This window comes from Tubulanus polymorphus, chromosome 8 (assembly GCF_964204645.1).
Source record: "Tubulanus polymorphus chromosome 8, tnTubPoly1.2, whole genome shotgun sequence".
Classification (NCBI taxonomy): domain Eukaryota; kingdom Metazoa; phylum Nemertea; class Palaeonemertea; order Tubulaniformes; family Tubulanidae; genus Tubulanus; species Tubulanus polymorphus.
Genome location: NC_134032.1, coordinates 14,475,311 through 14,496,913, shown reverse-complemented (window position 1 = coordinate 14,496,913; position 21,603 = coordinate 14,475,311). Strand labels below are relative to the sequence as shown.

The 21,603-nt window shown below is 41.2% G+C and overlaps 1 protein-coding gene across 1 annotated transcript in view; it reads right to left on the bottom strand.

Annotated features, from left to right (window-relative positions):
* Positions 1-1,931: 1,931 nt before the first annotated feature.
* Positions 1,932-21,603, bottom strand: part of LOC141910398 (uncharacterized) — a 34,567-nt gene continuing 14,895 nt past the window's right edge. The window contains exons 4-5 of the mRNA XM_074801136.1: positions 5,043-5,269; positions 1,932-4,158 (exon numbers count right to left, since the gene is read on the bottom strand). Coding sequence (XP_074657237.1) covers positions 2,053-4,158; positions 5,043-5,269 — 2,333 coding nt within the window. The 3' untranslated portion in view covers positions 1,932-2,052. The remainder of the gene's footprint in view (positions 4,159-5,042; positions 5,270-21,603) is intronic.

Here is a 21,603-nt window from a genome sequence, read left to right as displayed (position 1 = left end):
TTGCACCGGATTCCGTTTAGTTACCATGGTAACCGGATTGAACCGGCAGTGTTGTGTCGTGTCTCGGCGACGGTTTTTTTTTTATTATTAAATTGTTTAAAGCGCGGAATATTGAACAAGTTGAAATGAATGATTCACAGACGAGAGGAAGTCGAGCACGCGCGAACTCTTCCCGTTATAAATTGAAAAAATGGCCGTCGCCGCAGCCGCTCGCAACCGGTAACCATGGCAACATAAAGTTAAGAAAATAACCTTTTTCAAAAACCGCATATTTTTTCGAAGGTATCTACGCGCGGGAAACAATCGTTACGCGATATAGAAAGAATGAAACATAGGGGGCGTCGTTAGGCATAGTTACTAACGATAGAGATCGTTTTTTGAAATTAATTTTAAACGACGTTGTCGGGTTGTTTTTCCGACGGTAGTCGCGGACGCTCGCGACGTCGAAGTCTTCGCCCGACGGCTAAATTTCTGATCAAAGGATTTGATAATAATCGCGAAACGAGAGATGAATTTCATACGGACCGCGATATCTTAGTAACTATGGTAACGAACACCGCAACGAGCGTCAAGCATTGTTACACGACGACGACGACGTACAATATATTGATAACCATAGCAACATGAACAACAATGATATCATAGAGTATTTAAATGAGCTATCGTAATATTTTACGCGGGAATTTCTGGACAGTTGTAATCTTTTTTCGCGACAAATAATATTGAATTTTTAACTGAATTATTTTTCGAGACGATACTCGAATTACGAGTAAGAATTCAGACAGATCGTCACGAGGAGTAAATACGACTGTCGCCGCTGATGCTGCCTACTTAAAAAACAATGAATCGAGAGAGACTTTATCGAGATATTTGAGATAATTCGATCGAGATATCGGATATTTAGATACAGTAATCATTGACAGAAGAACATTGAAATATTATATTGAAAAAACATCTATAATTTCTTTACGACGAACACGTAACATCGATTAGTATTTATCATCATATATAAACATCCGAGGGATTCAAAATTCATCGAGCCTCGTAAACGAGTGGATTTCGTTCCCTTTTTCACAATTTCATTCAATTCGGAATAAATTTCAAGCTGACGAAATAAAATTCATCTTCGTTCGCTATAAATACAAAAAATCAAACATCGGTCGAAACGACCAACAACGTTAATGTGGAAAAGATAAACGTGGATCTAGTCGATCCACCCAATGTGGAAATGTATTTACACGAAAAACGACGTTTGTTTTCGTCCTCGAATCATTTTTCTAAATATTGCATTTTTTAGTGAGAGAAAGAAAATCGGCATTTTCTGAAAAAACTTTTTTTCAAAATTTTAATTTTCACATCTAACGAATTCTATCTACATAATTTATCGTTTATATTAATATAATTTCATTATTACTATCATAATTATTAATATCATCATCATCTTTCATATATATTTTCGATATCGATCAAAGCTAATTTTTTTTTCTATATAATACAAGTTGAAATAAATTTCTAATAATAAAATTTTCATCGTAATATTTTCCTCCAATAACGAATTATTCTATATCATTAAACACCGGTCATATCAATCAATTAATTTTTAAACCTAATTATTAATAAATAAATCTATTTTTCTCGTAATAATAATAATAATAATAATAATAATAATAATAATAATAAGTTACTCCTTAATCAATATTATCGTACAAACTCTTGATTTTTATTTAAATTAGTAAATACTCGAATAATATGCAAATAAGCGCTTGAAAAAACGAAAACTTATCTACACATTTTCTTTCAGTTAATACATATAGTAATATATATATTTATATATATACAGGCAAAGCAGCGACAATGCAAAGCAACAATGATGCAAGCAGCAAATAAAATAAGCACAATATTAGTTCTTCTAATGCATACTAGATGGAGCCACTTACATGAGTGCGTAGCCGCGGGAACGATTGTTGCTGTTCGGTCGATTGAAACCATATCTCGCGAGGAGGGGTGGTGGGGTTAGTTCATTGATAAACGCGCAGGGATGATAGGTGTTGATTACATGTGGGCCACCCGAGCGATATGTAGGAAGAAGTCTACTTTGTCTTTAGCGTGGAATCCGCACTGGTTACAATGGTACGGATCGCGGAAACCGTGGTAACCCATGTGCATCGTGTACATTACGCAATCGCGGAACGATATTTCGCAATATTGACATTCGAAATTCTCACCTCTCATCGAGATAGCGTGACCTCCCGCTGTGTGTCCGTGAATACTCGGAGCGAGTCCGTTATCGAGTCCCGGTAACTTAGCTGGTGATTTACTCCGACCTAGCGTACCGTTAACCATACGATGCATTTCCATCAGGGGCGTGTCTAAATCTTTCGATTGATTTTGATTGACAGGTTTCGGCGGCGGAGACGGTGGCGCCGTCGAGGGGAAGTATTTCGAACCGGTTTCGCAGTTTAATTTGCTCAGGTTGTCATGGATCTCGCGATAATCGATGTTCGTCTCTCCGTTATTATCGTCGACGGATTCGCTTCGTTTCGATAGATCAGTGGCGGCGCCACCGTCTTCCGGCGATGAAGGTCGTCGAGGGGGATTCCCCGCCTGTGATGCAGACGGAATCTCCTCTTCCATCGAATCATAACCAGACGGAGATGTCGATCCTTGTTCCTGTAGTTTCATGCACAACGTATCCAGTTTATAGGCTTTACCTTTTCGCGAGCGTTTACGCGGAATCGGTGAAGAACTCGGCGAAACTCGTTGCTGCTCCTGCTCGCGCTGCTCTTCCGATTCCACCTTCGATTTCTCATCTAGTTCCATCTGCTCCAGTAGGCGGCGTTTTCGCGAGTAGAACTGCGTAGACTGCGATTGCATCATCGAATGCTGCATCATCAATCGTTGAGCCTCTTCCTGAGCCATCAATAATTCCAGATTCGGAATCGGGATTCCTCGATTGTTGCCGTTACCGCCGACGACGACGTCGACTTCGCCTTTCGGTTTCGTTAAATCTAACGGGATTTCCCCGTTCGCGAGACGAGGTTGCGATTTTAATGGCGGGCTACCGGCCGACGCCGGCTTCGATTGTTGTTGCTCTTTAATGTTGCTAGACGGCAGCGCGGATTTCTGCTCCGATATCGGTGAGGTAGAAAGAGGCTTTGGCAGTTGAGTATGATATGTATTGTTCGAGTACATCAGGTCAGGAATTCCTCGTCGAGACGCTCCATTAAGCCCTGCGTCGCCGGGACCGAGCGGCCATGAATTACGCAATGCGTCACCACTAGGAGGCAGCAGCGGTGTTGAGGGTTTTGAGGGATCCGTTTTAGCGATCTGTTCCTCGATGGCGTCTGAACTGAGTCCGAACGCATTGAATAAGTCCTGATTTTCGGCTGCGTGAACTTTCAACATGTGTTTATTCAATGAGTCTCTATTTTCACCGGTGAACTCGCATAGATTACACTTATACTGTCCAGCTCCGCCAGCGGATAGAGCGCCACCTGCCAGATTGAGACCGAATTTACCGGCGTCGCCGAACGGTCCGGCGCCGAGTCCGAGCGGTCCGAGACTAGAAGCCGGAATCAACGGCGGAGGAAGATGCGGATTGCCGCTCATCATCTGACTCATCAACGGCCAGTACATCGAAGGAAGCATTCCGCCGTTCAAACCCGGAAATGGAGGCATACCGTGTAAACCGCTCGGCATCGGTAGCGCCCCCTGTCCGCCGCCTAACGGCGACATCAAATCATCTTTTTTACCGTTGGGAGCGTTACCGCGCGGTCCACGCGGCGGGCCGCGTTTCGGTTCCAGTAAACTCAACGAGTTATCCTCCGGCGGCAGACTACCGTCCAGGTTTAGAATCGTCGCCGGTTTGTGATTGTATTTGCGTAGATGTAGTTTTAAACTGTGACAGTATTTCGTCGCGTACGTACAATCGGCGCAGCGATACTGATACACGTTCGTGTGCGACTTCATGTGACTGTTCAACATCGATTTATTAACGCACGAATAATTACACTTCGAACATTTGAACGGTTTCGAGCCGAAATGATTGCGTAGATGATATTCTAAATGGTGTTTGTACTCGGTGACAAACGGACATTTCGGACATTGTAACACTTTGTCGTCTTTGATGTGCGTACGCGCGTGAACCCAGAATTCAACCTACGAAAATATAATCGAATACAAAAAACTTATTAAATTGAATAAATATTTAGTTTTAGGCATAATAATTATCTAGTTGGAATTTACATTTAATTGGAATTGCTGCATTGTTTTGCATCCATCAAATGAAGCTGAACTCCTGTAAGGGCATCAGGTTCAAGGTTACCGAGGATTTATCATCAGGCTCAAGGTTACCCAGGAATTATTAGCAGGTTCCCCTCAACCTGCTGAGTTCCACTCGGGGCAACATTAGCAGGTTATAGATTTATTTTTCAAGATTAAGGGAAGAGAAGAACCTGCAATTTTTTGCCGCACCTAAGTTACAAACCACCCTGTGATCGATGGCCCTTATATATCTATCTATATTCCCTTTAATTTCAACAAAAAAAATACCTGTCGACAGATGTTTGACGACAGTTAAAAGAGGAATATAAAATATATATATGATTAACACATGAATGTAATATAATCAGTATTTATAAATGGATCATGGATCAGTGCATTTCATAGAGAGTAACAGGTGCTTCGCAATTAACTATTACACCATATACACCAGTGTGCTCAACCCCCCTCTCCCTACTAAGTACAACATTCAACTCCCCCTACTGATAGACTGTGGTACTAAATACAACATTCAACTCCCCCTACTGATAGCCTGTGGTACTAAATACATTTCATTGAAAAACACAAGATATGTCTCCGCATATAGCGATTGGGCACCATAATCCAACTGCATACTAGCGACACCTAGTGGATCCTCACTTGCCATAAGTGGAGTCCTCTATTACTACAGTGGTTGATGTCTTACTGCACACTAGCGACACCTGGTGGATCCTCACTCGCCACAGTCGACCTAAATAACGTTTGTGAATATATAAACTCACCTTAGTTGTCGCGGTGAATTCGCATTGTTTACAACGGTAAACTTTCGGTCGTCCGGGAGTCCTCTGCGACTTCTGACCGGCGAAACTCTCGGGTGGAACCTCGCTGTGGAAGTCTTTAATGTGTCTCTTCAATCGTCCCTCCGTACGCGAAGTATAATCACAATGCGGACACCGGTGCTCGAAATGACTGTTCATATGCGAATTGAAATGAAATTTTGACGTCCCTGCAAAATATCGAGATATAAAAAAAAATTAATTAAAATCGAGCAATCATTTTTTTAACGTTCAAGATGCTTTCCGTAGCAGGTGGGGTAAAAAGATTTAGACTGGATTTATAGACCAGATGTGAGTTGGTTCTAAACGACAGTTTTGAACTGGTTGTTAAGACCAGCCAGAAGCTGGTTTTACAGTTTTCTGTTGGTTTTATATAGAACATCGAAGGTGCTTTTTAATGCTTTTTAAGATTGAGAAACACATGAAGGAAACACACGTGAAACGCAAAAACACTTTTTTAACAAAGCCGCGTTGGTGACATCTCAGAAAATATATTTTTGTCTTTTTAAAAGCGGCAACAACAGCAGATAAATTCAATTGTACGGAGGACCGGCTTAGAATGACATTTCCGAGCGAAACCTCGAATGTGAAATTATAACAACATCTTTGATAAAAACGGGACGCGTTTCTTTTGAATTCAAACGACAAACGGTTGAAATATCATTTTCGTAAAGCGCGAAGGTGACTGTTCTGAGATTTAGGAAAAAAATAACATTTAAGCGTGTCATTGTTGTACGCGTGATTGTAATTGAATCTTAATGAAACATGTGTTTCGTGACGCGTTGACAAAAAACTAATTACGTCTCACCGGAAAAATCTTCGATAGATATCGTAATTCGAATAGAATTAATCATCATCGATATATCGCGTAAAAACCATCGAACAAATGATGCAATTATAGGCCATCAGAAATCAGGACGATTCATTTAATTTATCGCGAAATAATCAACAGTTCGGCCACTGTTGAAAATGTCATTTGAAAATAGGAAAAAAAAGCGTTTCCAGACAGAGAGTCGTAAATACTCAATAAAAGAAATGTCTACGCGACCTTTGACGATGTATTTATTTAATGCGATGCCCTTTAAGAAGCGGGAACCGCGATTTTAACAACCTTTTACACGGTTGAAATACGTTGAATGAGAATGAAAAACAAGTGAGGAGAGATTAGAACTCTCAGGGAAGAGCATAGAGAGGGAGAGGAACTGGGCAAGAAAATGCTCTAAACAGAAGGGAGAGGGAAGGAGGAAGGGAGGTAGGGAGGAAGGGACGGAGGGAGGGAGGGAGGTAGGGAGGGAGGGAGGGGAGGAGGGAGGGAGGGAGATCAAGAAGAGAAAAGTTTATACCTATAATTGTTAATGTATTGATTATTATGAGTTTATTTACACACAGTTTTTTGTCGCCGTTAAAAGGTGATTGTTGTACGTATAAATACGTTGCCGCCGGCGACGTGAACGTTTGTCCCCGATGACGATACGTAAATACCAACTGTAGCCATCGGCCGATTGTTACCGATCAATTCTCAGTTTTTACTCTTCGATAAATGACAAAAATAAAATTGATTCGTTGATTCTTAGTGAGTAATGCCAAATGGCTGCACAGGCGGAGGGAGGAGAGGGGGGAATTGAGGAAAGGGAGTGAGGAGGGGGAGAGGAGAGGGAGTGAGAAGGGGAGAGGGAGTGAGGAAGGGAGAGGATAGGGAGTGAGGGGAGAGGGAGTGCGGAGGGGATAGGGAGTGGAGGGGAGAGGGAGTGAGGAGGGGAGAGGGAGTGAGGATAGGATAGGGAGTGGAGAGGGAGTGAGGAGGGGAAAGGGAGGAGAGTACATAAAAATACATTCAATAAATGAATTTTGGTTTGAATTCTTTTTAAATTTGTATAAAGCAGGTTTATGTCAGAATAATGTCTTTCTACTACAACGGACGACTACAAAGATGGACTGTCAAAAAGTAACTTGGGTGTTGCCTCTCATTAAGTTCAGATATCTCATAATATCGATTTCAAAAACTGCCTGCCACAAATTGCCTGTAGATTCGTGTAGATTTTTGAAAATTATTTTTCGCAGAGATACTTGGGCGTGATCTCGCCTCACTTTCTGTATGCGTCTCTCTGAGAGACTCGAGACATTAAAGGAATGGAAATGCTCGCAGGCAATACAGACGCATAAAAACCGACGTTCCATGTTTTTGGTCTTTTTCGAGAAAATTCAAAGATGAAAAAGGTTCGGCGAATGTAAAACTTGGCGTCGATATCGTACCAAAAATAAAATGTCAACAGCGCAATCTTTTGATAATACACGTACTGTATCATATACAACTGTTTATATATATATATATATATATATATATATATATATATATATATATGTGTGTGCGTTTGTGCGCAAATGACTTTTTCAACGAGCAAAGAAAAAGTTAGTAGAAATGAATATTAATTCATTTTCCCGTAAACCTTGCCTACAACCGTGGAACCGGGTCCAAAACAGTGGAAACGGTACCGGAACTGTGGAACTGGGTCCATTACTGAGGAACTTGGTCCGAAGAACTGTGGAACTGGGTTCAGAACTGTGGACAAACAGCAGGATAAAGCTCCACTCGCTAACAATAATACCCAGGGTCCGGTTCCATAGTTCTGAGTTCCAGTTAACTCTTTGTTTAAAGTTAGTTCATTTTCAATTAGTTAACTCAAGTCAAATCTTAACTGGGTCCTGGGGCCAGTTCCATAGTCGAGACCAAAAGTGGTCTTAAACCTTAAGACTGGTCTTAAGTTGTTAGATTGGCTATAGAACTAAGTTTGTCTTGGACCGGTCTTAAGTCTAAGCCCTGTCTAAGGAACCGGACCCTGGCGCTCATTGGGGCGAGATATTTCTCACGCAATTCTAAAATGTGGATCGGGCCATAAATAGAGATGCCGTAACGTTATAAACACCGCCATCTACAGTGAGATAACGACACTATCGAGACGACGGGTGTGTTTATCACTGGGTTCCGAGAATCAAACGCGATGTCAACAATACTGAGAATAAACGTAACCGATGACGACAGTCAGTCATATCCACGGAAACGATAACGTAAATCTCGCTGGCGCTCTCGATTTCGCTGTTTAATTAATCGTTTTTAATTACACTAATTAAAATATCGTCGATTATCGATTTCATTAACGAAAACATATCTGATATATATAAACTTATACACGCATTGAATTATTGATTATTTCTGACATTTCGGAATGGATGAATCGCGCCATTTCAGTTTCTTTTTTTAAAATTTTCGAATAAAAATCATTTCTAATTAAAAACGACAGACTGCGAGATATTGATTATTTCTAAAATCGTTTCATTTTCAAATGACGAATATCAATGTCTCTCTCGAACCAATCGGTTCAGAGTTCTAAAAAACGCCCGAATATCCGAGAACTGATCGGCCGCCGAAAACCCTGACACTTCTTATCACCGCGGCTGATAAGCACAAAAAAAGAATGCTCCTTAATTTACGAGCCGATACTTGACTCGCGCTCGAGATAAGATAAAAATCCACGGAAGGGTAAGGACAAGAAATCTTTTACGAAGCGATCAATTTTTGTTCGCTCTGAGATTAAATTACAAGCGTCAACTTTAAGAAGAAAATAAGAATAGAACAGTAATCTACGTCGCAGGTCCCTTTTATGTCGTAGTTCGCTGGTCGTCGGTTTTTAATTTTTCCATGAACATTTCATCGAAAGATGATTGAAAATGAAATTCTTTTTTTACGTTGAACAAATCTGTGTTTCTACGGACAGAACAGTAACAAAATGCTGAAACACTTTTCGCGCATTTATAAATCACCAGGATCCAGTTCCACAGTTGTGAGTTACGATTCGACTCAAGAGTTAACTCATTGAAAATAAACTAACTTTAGCTCTAATTCAGAACTGTGGAACTGGATCCACGACCCAGTTCCATAGTCGTGAGTTAGAGTTAAAATCAGTTCATTTTCAATGAGTTAAATCTTAACTTACAACTGTGGAACTGGGTCCTGAGTTCTAGATAACTCTTGGGTTAAAATTAGTTCATTTTCAATGACTTAGGATCAGAGTTGAATCTTAACTCAGAACTGTGGAACTGGATCCTGAACTGTGGAACTGGATCCTGATCTGTGGAACTGGACCCTGAACTGTGGAACTGGATCCTGAACTGTGGAACTGGATCCTGAACTGTGGAACTGGATCCTGAACTGTGGAACTGGATCCTGAACTGTGGAACTAGATCCTGAACTGTGGAAATGGATCCAGAGTTTTTTCCGTGAAATTACATAATTCCCGGAGTAGATATCGCAGAATTTCTAGAAGGTTAAAAATGGTACATTCATTTTTCACGCAGGACTGAGTAGGTGGTAGGACGGATCTCTGATGCAATCACTTCCAGGTCGTATCAGGAATAAAAATGAGAATGATTTTGATTGTAAATGTTTATGCCGTCGCTGCTGACGCCGTTGGATCGGGATGATTTTCACACTCTGCACCGAGTGACACCAGTCACAGTAAAAACTGCACTTTATCTTTTACCGGTAGTTCAGTTCATCAGTTCTTTACGCGTAGAGATTTACGAGCCATTTAGACTCAGCAAGATCCCAGAGATTCTTAAACCAGTAAAAACAGAAAGAGATTCTTACACTAGAAAGGCGAGAGTGATTCTCACACTTTAAGAGCAGAAAGAGAGATTCTTAAACCAGTAAGAGCAGAAAGAGAGATTCTTAAACCAGTAAGAGGAGAAAGAGAGATTCTTACACCAGTAAGAGCAGAAAGAGAGATTCTTAAACCAGTAAGAGGAGAGAGATTCTTATACCAGTAAGAGAAAGAGAGATTCTTACACCAGTAAGAGCAGTAAGAGAGATTCTTACTCTAGTAAGAGAGAGAGAGAGGGAGGGTGGGGGAGTAAAGAGAAGACAGGCCGAAGAAAAGAATGGGAAGAGAGGGGAAGAAAGAGGGGAAAAGAGGAGGCATCTTAGTGAGGAGGCTGAATTCTCTTCGAGGAACGATCATCAGAGTTTATTGGTCTCTGTTTCTTTCGCAAAGAAATCTAAACAGATTCAATTTCAGTGTTTTGTGATTCGCCAACGAAATATCGATTTTTATTCAACGGTTTTTTGCGCGAGTTTTTTTTTCAGCGGTTTTAAATCAATGAACGACGTCGTCGTCGTTAGTCGCGTTGTATAACGCATTGTACGAACAGCGTAAGGAATGTGTCATAGCGTTCAAACCCATAAAAACCCGGCACCATCCATGCATCCATCGTACTGCCATCCCGCAGCATCCACTGATAGTACACACTGCTGCTGCTGCTGCTGCTGCTGCTGCTGCTGCCGTGAACCGTCGAGAGTTCGATTAAAACGAGTTATCAGAAAAAATAAATCATAGAAAATGTGACTCGCTAAGAAAATTAATGGCACCCACGAGAATTAACGATTGTGACGACCTTGGAATCATGTAGATACGAGTGAATGAGGTACTCTGTGACGAGTAACATGTACTCATTACCTCTCTCTAGTGAGGTATACTCAACCTCTCTCTAGTGAGGCATACTCACCGGAATGAGTAACTTGTACTCACTACCTTCCTTCAGTGAGGAGTACCCTCTGGTATGAGTAACATGTACTCACTACCTCCCTCTAGTGAGGTATACTCAACCTCTCTCTAGTGAGGTATACTCAACCTCTCTCTAGTGAGGTATACTCACCGGAATGAGTAACTTGTACTCACTACCTTCCTTTAGTGAGGAGTACCCTCTGGTATGAGTAACATGTACTCACTACCTCCTTCTAGTGAGGTATCGGAACCTCCTTACTCACACCCTCTACAATCTTGCCACTATTCTCACTCACGCTCAACCAGTTCTATTTCAGGATACAGGAATTTATGAGTCTTCCACTGATAATGACACAGTATGAAATAGATAAGGGGCAAACAGAGGACAGTCAGTTAGTCAGTAACCAGCCACGCTCGATCTGAGGAGATTTGACTGAAATCGACATAAAAATACACACGTCCAGTGTATCACCACTGAGCTGAGTTTAAACGATAGTTCTAAAGTGAACCATGTTTACAATGCAGTTTCTATTGTTACAGTTATTACGGGATCCAGCGAAGAGTTGTCGCGGGCCATAAAGGTTTGGGAACATCAGAATATATATATATATATATATATATATATATATATATATATATATATATATATATATATATATATATATATATATATTATATATATATACATATTTTTATTTCCACTGAATATTACAATAGACCATTATACAGTATAAAAAAGAAGTTAAGTGAAATATTTTAAATATTAAGCAGAGGAAACTTGAAGAAGCCAGTTGAGACTTATGTCAAACGTACAAGTCCCCCCGACGTACAATTCACTCATTTCAATGTCTGAATCAGAAATAAGAACTATGGAATGAAACCCTTGATCGAGGTGCGAGTTGAATTTTATCCCATCAAAACTTTCGAAAAATCGTCAGTTCGATTCTAAGCAACAATACACATATACATCGCTTGTAAATACCATAGCGACCGATGACGATATTTATGTAATCTTTATGCAATGATTAATCAAACACAGTCTATTGTCTGCCGTATGTTAATTAGATCCTCTACGATATTAATGCAAATCCGTATTAAATTATCGCGAATATAAGCCGTAAATAGTTCCCAGTTAATATCAATCCGCTAATTAACATAATTCGTAACGATTTGAATTAAAAAACCCGCGCTAGCGCCGTCGAGTTGATTTTTGCGACGCGCGCTCGAACAATAGACGCCCCGACAGGGAAAGCGTCTGTTGTCACAGATGTAAAACATGACTCGCTGAATTGAATAAAACTGATAAGTAGAGATTAACTGAAAATGATACCCGCCATAGTTTAAATTGCAGAATAGGATTTTTTTTTGTTTTGGCATATTGCCAGGCGTATGTAGGAATGGTTTTAGGTAAATGCTCGGTGAATTGATGGGTTTTTTATTCAAGTTTATTCCGGTGTGCACGCGGCGATGATGACAACAATAATGTATGTATTTTGGAGGTTATGACATGTAGGTTTAGATGCAGCAGTTATCCGATACATCTCGAAAACTCCACACATAACAAGCACCCGTAAAAAAACGTTTGTTAGATGATTAGATTTGTCTCGTTAGGGTTCAATGAGTTCGTTTACAATGTTTTACCTTAACATCATATTAAACCCTGAAATTTGTTAAGAGAGGAGAGAAAGAAGAAAGGAGAGAGAGAGGAAAGGAGAGAGGGACACAAAAGAGGGTAAGAGAAGGAAGAGTCAGGGAGGGAGGGAGGGAGAGGGGGAGAGAGAGAGAGGGAGAGAGAGAGAGAGAGAGAGAGAGAGAGAGAGAGAGAGAGAGAGAGGAGGGAGGGAGAGAGGGAGGGAGGGAGAGAGGGAGGGAGGGAGGAGAGGGAGGGAGGGAGGGAGGGAGGGAGGGAGAGAGAGAGAGAGGAGAGAGAGAGAGAGAGAGGAGAGAGAGAGAGAGAGAGGAGAGAGGAGAGAGAGAGAGAGAGAGAGAGAGAGAGAGAGAGAGAGAGAGAGAGAGAGAGGAGAGAGAGAGAGAGAGAGAGAGAGAGAGAGAGAGAGAGAGAGAGAGAGAGAGAGTGGAAGAGAACGGAGAAAGTACGTGAATGAAAGTAAGAGAGGAGCAAGAGAAGTTTGTTTGGGATGTTATTTGCGCTGAGGGTAACTGGTTTAAACTGACCAATCTCAGCGCCGCGACCGAAGGTTAGTCCGTTCAAAATTGATGACATCAGAAAAAACGTGAATGAAATCATCTTTCGGTCGTCGTGACAACTGAAACAGAGATCGACGGAGAATGCGGAGGCCGACAGCGAAATGCTGCAACAATTAAACATCTCCCGCAGCAACAATAAAAATACAGATAAACCGAGCGTGCACTCATTCCCCGCGTCGTCGAGTCCTTACTGCCCTCCCCTAGCGTGTTCAATGTCCGTCTAAACTCAAACAAATCAAACTGGTTTATAACCCGCGAAAAACTCCGATCAATAACACACGGTTCATATAATTGACACTAGGTGGCACTTAAACGAGTCTCGTTTTAATCAAGACGGGCGTAAATAAATCTCATCGGTTATCATAAAAACACGGCCCGGAATCTCGGAAATTAGAAACAACAATTACTGTCAGAGAAATGCATCATCGCAATACATTCAAAATCTCGGAAATTTTGAGATTAGAAAAAAAAGTACTCGATAATTTGTTCAGATTGTGATCAATGTAGCCGTTGAAAAAATGGCGGCCGCGAGATTCGTTTGATTCAAGCGCGCCTTCACATCTATCGGAAAAAATAAGAGACCAATAAAATAAAGTAGTTGCCATGGAAACCGTTGAAATTGCATCTTTTGAGATTCTTGAAAAAATTATCAAGATACGCGAAGAGTGAGAGAGAGTTGGAGAGAGAGAGAGCACGTGTGAGAGCGCGATATATCTGAAAACTGGTTTAATAAAAAATATCGAATTTCATTAAAAAAATATCAAATTGATGAATATCAAAACACAAACAGCGAGAGAAGTGAAACATAAACCTTAGATGCTCCCCTTCTTCTTAGCAGAGGGGGGTAGAGGGGGTAGAGGGGGAAGGGCAGTGTATATTGTATAGTGTAATATTGATGTAATTAGTAATTATCTCTCTTGAAAAATGGCAACACCTGTCAAACATAGTGAAATACTGGTAATTAACGATACACCGCACCGCGGTGGTGCAATGGTATTCCCATTATTCAACACAATAGGGTGGAATTTTTCAAAAAATTTCAAATTATCTCCAGCACTAAAGGGTATTAATAAGTCAGCACTGAAAGGGTTAAGAGTTAAAGATATTTCCATGAAAATGAACCCCGCTCGATGCCAGTTGTGCCCGAATAAAAAACGTGGGGGCAGAAAAAAACTGAATTTCTATTTGTCCCGCGATTGATCGGAAAAACAACAAAAACCCTGTGAAATATATAAAATACACGATACGATTGAAATACAAAACGTTAGCTTTGAGCTTTTCACGAGATCAAATATAATAATTAACGGCACAGGAATATACGAACAACGAAATGTATAATTATGTATCGACGAGTCACGCGGTTCTACCGGAGTCGGTTCTACCGCGAGTTTACAAAATCACCGTCTAAAAAACCTATCGATCGTCGCGGAAACCATTGTTTACCGCGGAGAGCGCTATTAGCGCATCACGCACACCTCCCGGCCGTCGACGACGTGACAACCCGAGTTTAAAAACTACATAACCATCGCAAACTTCATAAAAACTTACGTTTATTATTACGATTCATTTGTCGAAATATTTTTAGACTTTGTTTCAATTGATTTTAAACGCGACAAATCTTTTTATAAAATTGATTTGCCGCACACGCTTGTGCTCAGCGACGTCGAATACCCGGCGACCGGTTTTTTTTTTATTACAACAATACAAACAGTTACAAGACGTGAACGGAGAGATGGTCGTTATGGACGAGTGAACTTGCGAACTCGTTCACGAGGAGATCGAGCGAGAGCGCGGGGGTACGCGGAGAACGAACCATCAATAAACGTCAACGGGACGTTCTGAAAAATGTCATTTTAATTCCATTATGAATCCGCCGTCTGTAGATAGGGCGGAAAAACTGCGTCCGACTCCCGATGACTCAACCCCCGCGCGCGCGACTCAACGACTCATTCTCCACAAAAACCAAATCAACTTTTATGTTTTTCTGATAAAGCAATTTCAAAAATTCAGCCGTCGATTTTAATCGCGTTCACGCCGAGATCAAAACGGTTACCGATGACGACGGCGACCGGCGTAATCAATTTTTTAATCGTTTCCACGGCGATGGCCCGAAGACCGCGACGGGGTTTAGTCACCGCGGCGACTGAGACTAGTCGTCTTCGAGAGACGGATTAAAGAAAAAAAATCTTGAAAATCTTCGCGAGGAAAATCAATCGGATTTCGATTACGCGAATTCTATAAATTCCATTCCGTTGATCTAAAAAATATCGATTCATTTTTCTATCGCGAAAATTTTAAAACAGAAAAAAATTCCTACGCGATATTTGGAATGATTTCAGAGAACTTGAAAACAATGAGCGTCCGATATCGAGGACACCGCGAGTCGTAACCGTTAGTGATGACAGCAGTTACCGTAGCAATGTAAAACACAGTCACGGGAATCCTTCCCGATTCTAACCATCAATCAGCGATACCAGCTATAATCCTGAACTCAAGGACGACTCATCCCCCTCCCCCTCCACCCTTCCTCCCCCTACAAAAACATTAATGGGTCAAAGGTCATTCAAGCGTTGGAATGCGCGGTGTCCAACAAGCGGGACAAAAAAATGTCATCGTCAAAATATTGATTTCTAAAAGTTGTTACTGTACTTGTTCTACACAGCAAATTCTATACTCGAGGACTGAGCCTCGTGAGGGGTGAGGACACAGCCCTGTGAGGGCTATGAAATCCTTACACCTTCTGAGACTTTACTCTAAGCCCTTCGGTCGGCTGATTGTGAGTCGAGGACTTTAGAACCGAATCCTCACACCTCGCGAGGAGGGCTGAGTCTTGCGAGGGTCGAAAGACCGAAGCGACGACGAATTCATCGCAAGAATTGCTAATCTTTTTTTTTTCAATTCGCCCGAGAGTGATTTGAAGACGCAGATGAGCGGACGTTGCTGAGTTGAATACCGCATCTCATAGCCACCGCGTACCACGATGAACCAACGAACGAACGTTTCCCAGATATAACCTTGAACCAACAAACGAACGAACGAACGAACGAGAGAGAACCGACTTGATAAAATCCCTCTCGATAATAAATCAAAAACCGACGCATACTTCACAGAAAAACATTATAAAAATTCAACTGCGGCAATTAAAAACATGGTTGCCAGGCAACGGACATTGAGTCGGGTACAGATAGGATATTGACGTTCACAAAAATCTGCATCGGGAGTTTTTATGAGAGATCGGCGGCGGAGTGAGAGAGAGAAGAGAGAGAGAGAGCGATGGGGAAGAGAATGCGTTCAGGTCGGTTAATGACAAAAAAATTTATAACCCGATCTAAGTGACTAGAATTCACAATACGTTGTCACCGGTTACTGGAGTCATATAGAAAATAATAATCGAGCGACGATCCTGGAAACCATGAGCCCTTTCTACTGGGCCTAATTACTCAGGAGAGAGGTGCATCAGAACCCAGGTTGGGGGGTGCATGAGAACCCACTAGGGGTACAGACCTGTATTCGTCTAATGTTTCAATTATAAGATAGATGGCAGCGCTATAGGTCATCGGTCAGCTTTCTTTATTAGGCAACATATGAGTTGGAGTTTATATTACTGTGTTATGTTATGAAGCCAGCGTTGAGGCTCTGAGAGATTGAGATTGGGCAATGCAGTGTTGAGAAACTGTGAGACCAAGATTCTGTGTGAGACGCAGAGAGACCTGGAGTCTGTGAGTGAGGCTGAGAGGCCAGGAATCTGTGAGAGAGGCAGGGAGGCCTAGCGTCTACGAGTGAGGCTGAGAGGCCAGGAGTCTGTGAGAGAGGCAGGGAGGCCTAGCGTCTACGAGTGAGGCAGAGAGGCCAGGAGTCTACGAGTGAGGCTGAGAGGCCAGGCATCTACGAGTGAGGCTGAGAGGCCAGGAGTCTACGAGGATGAGGCAGAGAGGCCAGGAGTCTATGTGGATGAGGCAGAGGCCAGGAGTCTACAAGGATGAGGCAGAGAGGCCAGGCATCTACGAGTGAGGCTGAGAGGCCTAGCGTCTACGAGTGAGACAGAGGCCAGGAGTCCACGAGTGAGGCAGAGAGGCCAGGAGTCTGTGAAAGTGCATCAACTCCATACAATGTAGCAGAAAATGTTTCTGATAAAATCGAAGTATGTTTATATCTCAAGATGAGCCACGCCTAAACGTTAAAAACAAACGAAGCTTTTTTCCTACGTCTCTATTTTCAAACGGCAAAAATTTTCAATATCAAATACTTGTGAACTGCACAGAGAGGGAGAGAGAGAGAGAGGATAAAGAGAGTCTGGTCTTATTGAACTTCGATTGAGGAGAGCTGCTTCGGTTGAGCACCTTCGGGTTATAATCAATACGCACTGTTACCTATCATCAAGAAATTCTAAAAAAACTAAATGTATTTTATATTCGAGCGCCGACGACGACGACGACACGGTTTGAGCGCGTTCTATACCCTAAAGCTGCCAACACGACTTGTTTCAATATAAACCGATATAAACAACTTTAAACATGGAATTATTTATAACTTTTCTGATCTTTGACTTTTTATGGCGGAGGATGTCGCAATAAGTTTCAGAAAAGAAATGGGAGCGGTGATAAAAAGTTTTCACCGACTACTACTGAAGCGCGCTCAGCCCGCAGTTATACTTGCTGTCGGTTCATTAAAAGTTTTTGCGTGAAAAATCGTTGCAGAAACTCTTTTAAAAGAAAATTCTAGATACTTTAATTTGACGGATCGATTCTTAGTAAAAAGTCAACGTTTGGGAGTGGCTTCGACTAAGTTATAATATCAGGACCATCGGTCACTATCTGTTAGTGTTGGTCAAGCAGGTGACCATCATATTCACAGCGGTCAGCCGGTCAATATTCTGAATCTAAGATAGATAGGTCAAGCAGGTGACCTTCATTTTCACAGTGGTCAGCTGGTCAAAATACCAGCTTCTGAGATATCAATGGTTGGACAGTTGACCAGTCGTTTTTCGTAATTGTTCAATAACATCAGCTGGCTGATATCTGAAAACTTTCAGTGGTCAGCTGGTCAAAAAACCGATTCTGAGATATCAATGGTTGGACAGTTGACCAGTCAACCATTGACAATTTCATAATTGTTCAATAACATCAGCTGTCTGAGATCTGTAAACTTGATAATCGCAGTTGTTTGTGGATTTTCTATTCGTGAATGACCACAGCTGACCACAGCTGAGCCAGCCATCACTGAACATACAAAAACTGTGAACAGTTGGCCTATAACTGTAGCTAAAGAGCATTATCCAACAGGCAAATATTACATAAGACTTTTTTCACAGGCCATTCAATCCAAAACCCATTAATCCCTGATTGTATAAGACCCCCTGCTCTCTCTCCTAGAATATTTAGAGTTTATTCTCATTAATTCACTGAATGGATTAGATTTTCTCGCTCCTGAACAAAGGATTTGCCGTTTTCTGGCAGTTTGTTGCGCATTTCGAACTCAGGCACATTATGTAATAGCGATCTATACACTGGTAGATTGCTTAAGAGGAAATAACTTGACCAAACCCTATAAAGGATTCTTTACCTTTATATATACTACAATGGAAAAAAAAAGAAAAGATTTCCTGCAGCTTGTTGTAACTCAGGTATTCGTGAAGAGGTCTATTAGTGAGCTAGGAATTGGTTAGAAATGTCGAAATGAAGTATAAACTTGAGTTAACATTTCAGACTCTTTTCATTCCTAGCGAGGGATCTAATATTAATTCCTTACAATGTGTGGACTCAACTACAGTGTTTCATCAAGATTGTACTTTGTATCTAGATATAGTCGAATTATTTGCCTCTGGCCGCTAACTGGCTGTGGCTATCCCATCTTTACTAGTCATCCATCTCTCTTTACCCGGGGCTATTATTTACATAGATTAAGACAGGTCAGTTTGAAACTTTTTACAAGCGTTGAAAACCTGTTTACAACATCTCTCTCTCTCTCCCTCTCTCTCCCTCTCTCTCCCTCTCTCTCCCTCTCTCTCCCTCTCTCTCTCCCTCTCTCTCCCCCTCCCTCTCCCCCTCCCTCTCCCCCTCCCTCTCCCCTCCCTCCCCCTCCCTCCCTCCCTCTCTCTCTCTCTGTCTCTCTCGATAAAGAAGCTGCACCCATCCACCTCAACCGCGTTTCATTCAGTTTTAGTTAGAGTACGCCTCGAGCCAAGGTTACGTGTACTTTCACACGTTTTTCAAGGCTGAACCCGCTCATCAACGGACAGAAACCATCAGGGGAAAAAAAGCGGCTGACCACCCAAAACTATACATCACTCACTTGCCACAGAAGCATTCACGGAACAAAGCTTTTCATTGAGATCGATAGAATTTCTAATTCTCCCGAGAATGAAGATTAAATTCAAGAAATCAATATCAGCTTTTTGAACTACTGAATATGAACTTCTCTCTGCACGGGAAAAGAGGCTATATATAAATATATATATATATATATATATATATATATATATATATATATATATATATATATATATATATATATATATATAATTTATAATTATTTATTTTTCTTAAAGATATTTTTACTATCACGTTATTGAACTGCTAGTGAACCAGTGAATTCGAAGTGAACTTCGTTTTATGTAAAAATATCGACACGACGACTCAAATTAATGAAAGCCCTTTTCCCCTCTCTCCCTCTCTCTCTCACTCCCTCGCTGTGTACAAGTAAAAACAGCCAATAAACAAACACCGGTAAATACATGTACATACACGGATATTGACCTGTTCATACATAACAAAACTGGACCTGCGCTACCCGCCCGCTCGCTCGGAAAATAAAATATCCATTGTGCAAATAAATTGCACTCAATACGAAATGAGTCCTGTAAAAATTCTTCAACACAAAAGCAGAAAATCTATGAATTGGTCATTATACGTGTATATATATATATATACGTGTATATAAATTACTGGTCGGTCGATTGTTGACCAAAGTACACGCTCGTGTGCGGTCATGTGCGGACGGTTGTTTTTTCAGTAATTCACTGCCCGTCCGTGTACCGAACCGCGTCGACAATACGAAAATAGCACCTTTTAAAACTTCGATGCATAAACAAAAATTTGCTTTGTTTTTTTTTGTTTTCGGGTTCAAAGGACCAAAAGTACAAATACGTGTTACTATTATACGCATTTTACTCGTTGCCAAGCATGGTCAGTTTTTATGCAGTAAACAAACGCTTCTTGAAACGGATTGATAAAGCCTTCAAACAATAGTTCACCTTGCCGTAAATATCTTTCATGTCATTTTTGTCCGGGGGTTCACGTACTGGTCAAAAAATCATTCAATGTCTATATATATATATTATATACTTATAATTTTTAATGGTTTTAACTCATCTTCGCTTAGGAAACAGAGCATTATTTTCAGGACCCAGTTCCATGATGGACGCGTGAACAAAGTCCAAAAGACGTCTTTTGAAGTCGTTCGATCGGCTTTAACGACTAAGATGGTCTTAAATCTAAGCAACCATGAGGACAGAACAACCGTAGCCGGGACCATTTTTTGAAATATGGAAGAAAATAAAAAAGCGTTTTCCGGGGAAAATCAGTAGCAGCAGCACTGTCCACTGTAACCTTTCAAAACTGAAATTATAGTTTGAAACGAACTGTCGGGGCATTTGAAAATTATGTTCATTTACGGCATCTGAACATCACGATCACAGCATTTGAAATTATGCTGACCACAGTTTGAATAATGAATGCGGTTCTAATCAGATCAGTGAATGATGGTCACAGATATCAAGTAGAGTTTAAATTTTTAAACAAACAAATTGTGTTTATTGTATTTATTTGATCAGCGTAGCTCGAAATCAACGCGGGAAGGTGACATCTGGTCACTGGGCGCACGGTGCGGTCTATTATTGAAACTCTCGAAAAATAATCGTTTCAAACGTGTAATTCAGTTCGTTTAATTTCAATAGAATGAACGGCCGACTGGTCGACTGGTCGATGGTCGAAACGAGTCGATTTTTGAAAGAAATTCGTGGAAACATGAACAAGCGTTTATTACTTAGCGATCGCAATTTTTTCTATAACTGACGTTTAACTGAAGAGGTCGCTTGTACTTGTAGAGAGATGGAATGAAGGTCGATCTCTCACTATCTCAAGGTGATTCAGTTTATTTGATCTGGTTATAACACCTAGAAATACGTGTTGTTTAGAGATAGGCGAGTTTTTGAAGAGGTTCCTTTTGAAGAGGTACTTTTACTCCTCGAAAAATGACCCATCGTCGTTACCGTCGGCGCCGCCAACAATCGCCTCATCAATCTCGGACTTCCGAATAAGTCTGATTAGGTTGAAAATAATCCTGAAGCTAATTACTGTAACAAATAATCCCAGGGAGTAACACCCCCCTCACCCCCCCTCTCTCTCATTATACATCGGTTTCATTCTCGTAGAAAACTATGATGAATAATAAAAATACAGTCACGGTTGCCATCGGTGACAATTTCACTAATTGCATCGAAAATTCATGAATATCTAATGATGACTGACCGCTGGTCATTACCGGTCATTGCTGATCAGTCACCTGGTCCCCTTACTGACCACTGGTCATTACCGGTCATTGCTGATCAGTCACCTGGTCCCCTTACTGACCACTGGTCATTACCGGTCATTGCTGATCAGTCACCTGGTCCCCTTACTGACCACTGGTCATTACCGGTCACTGCTGATCAGTCACTTGATGCCCCTACTGACCACTGGTCA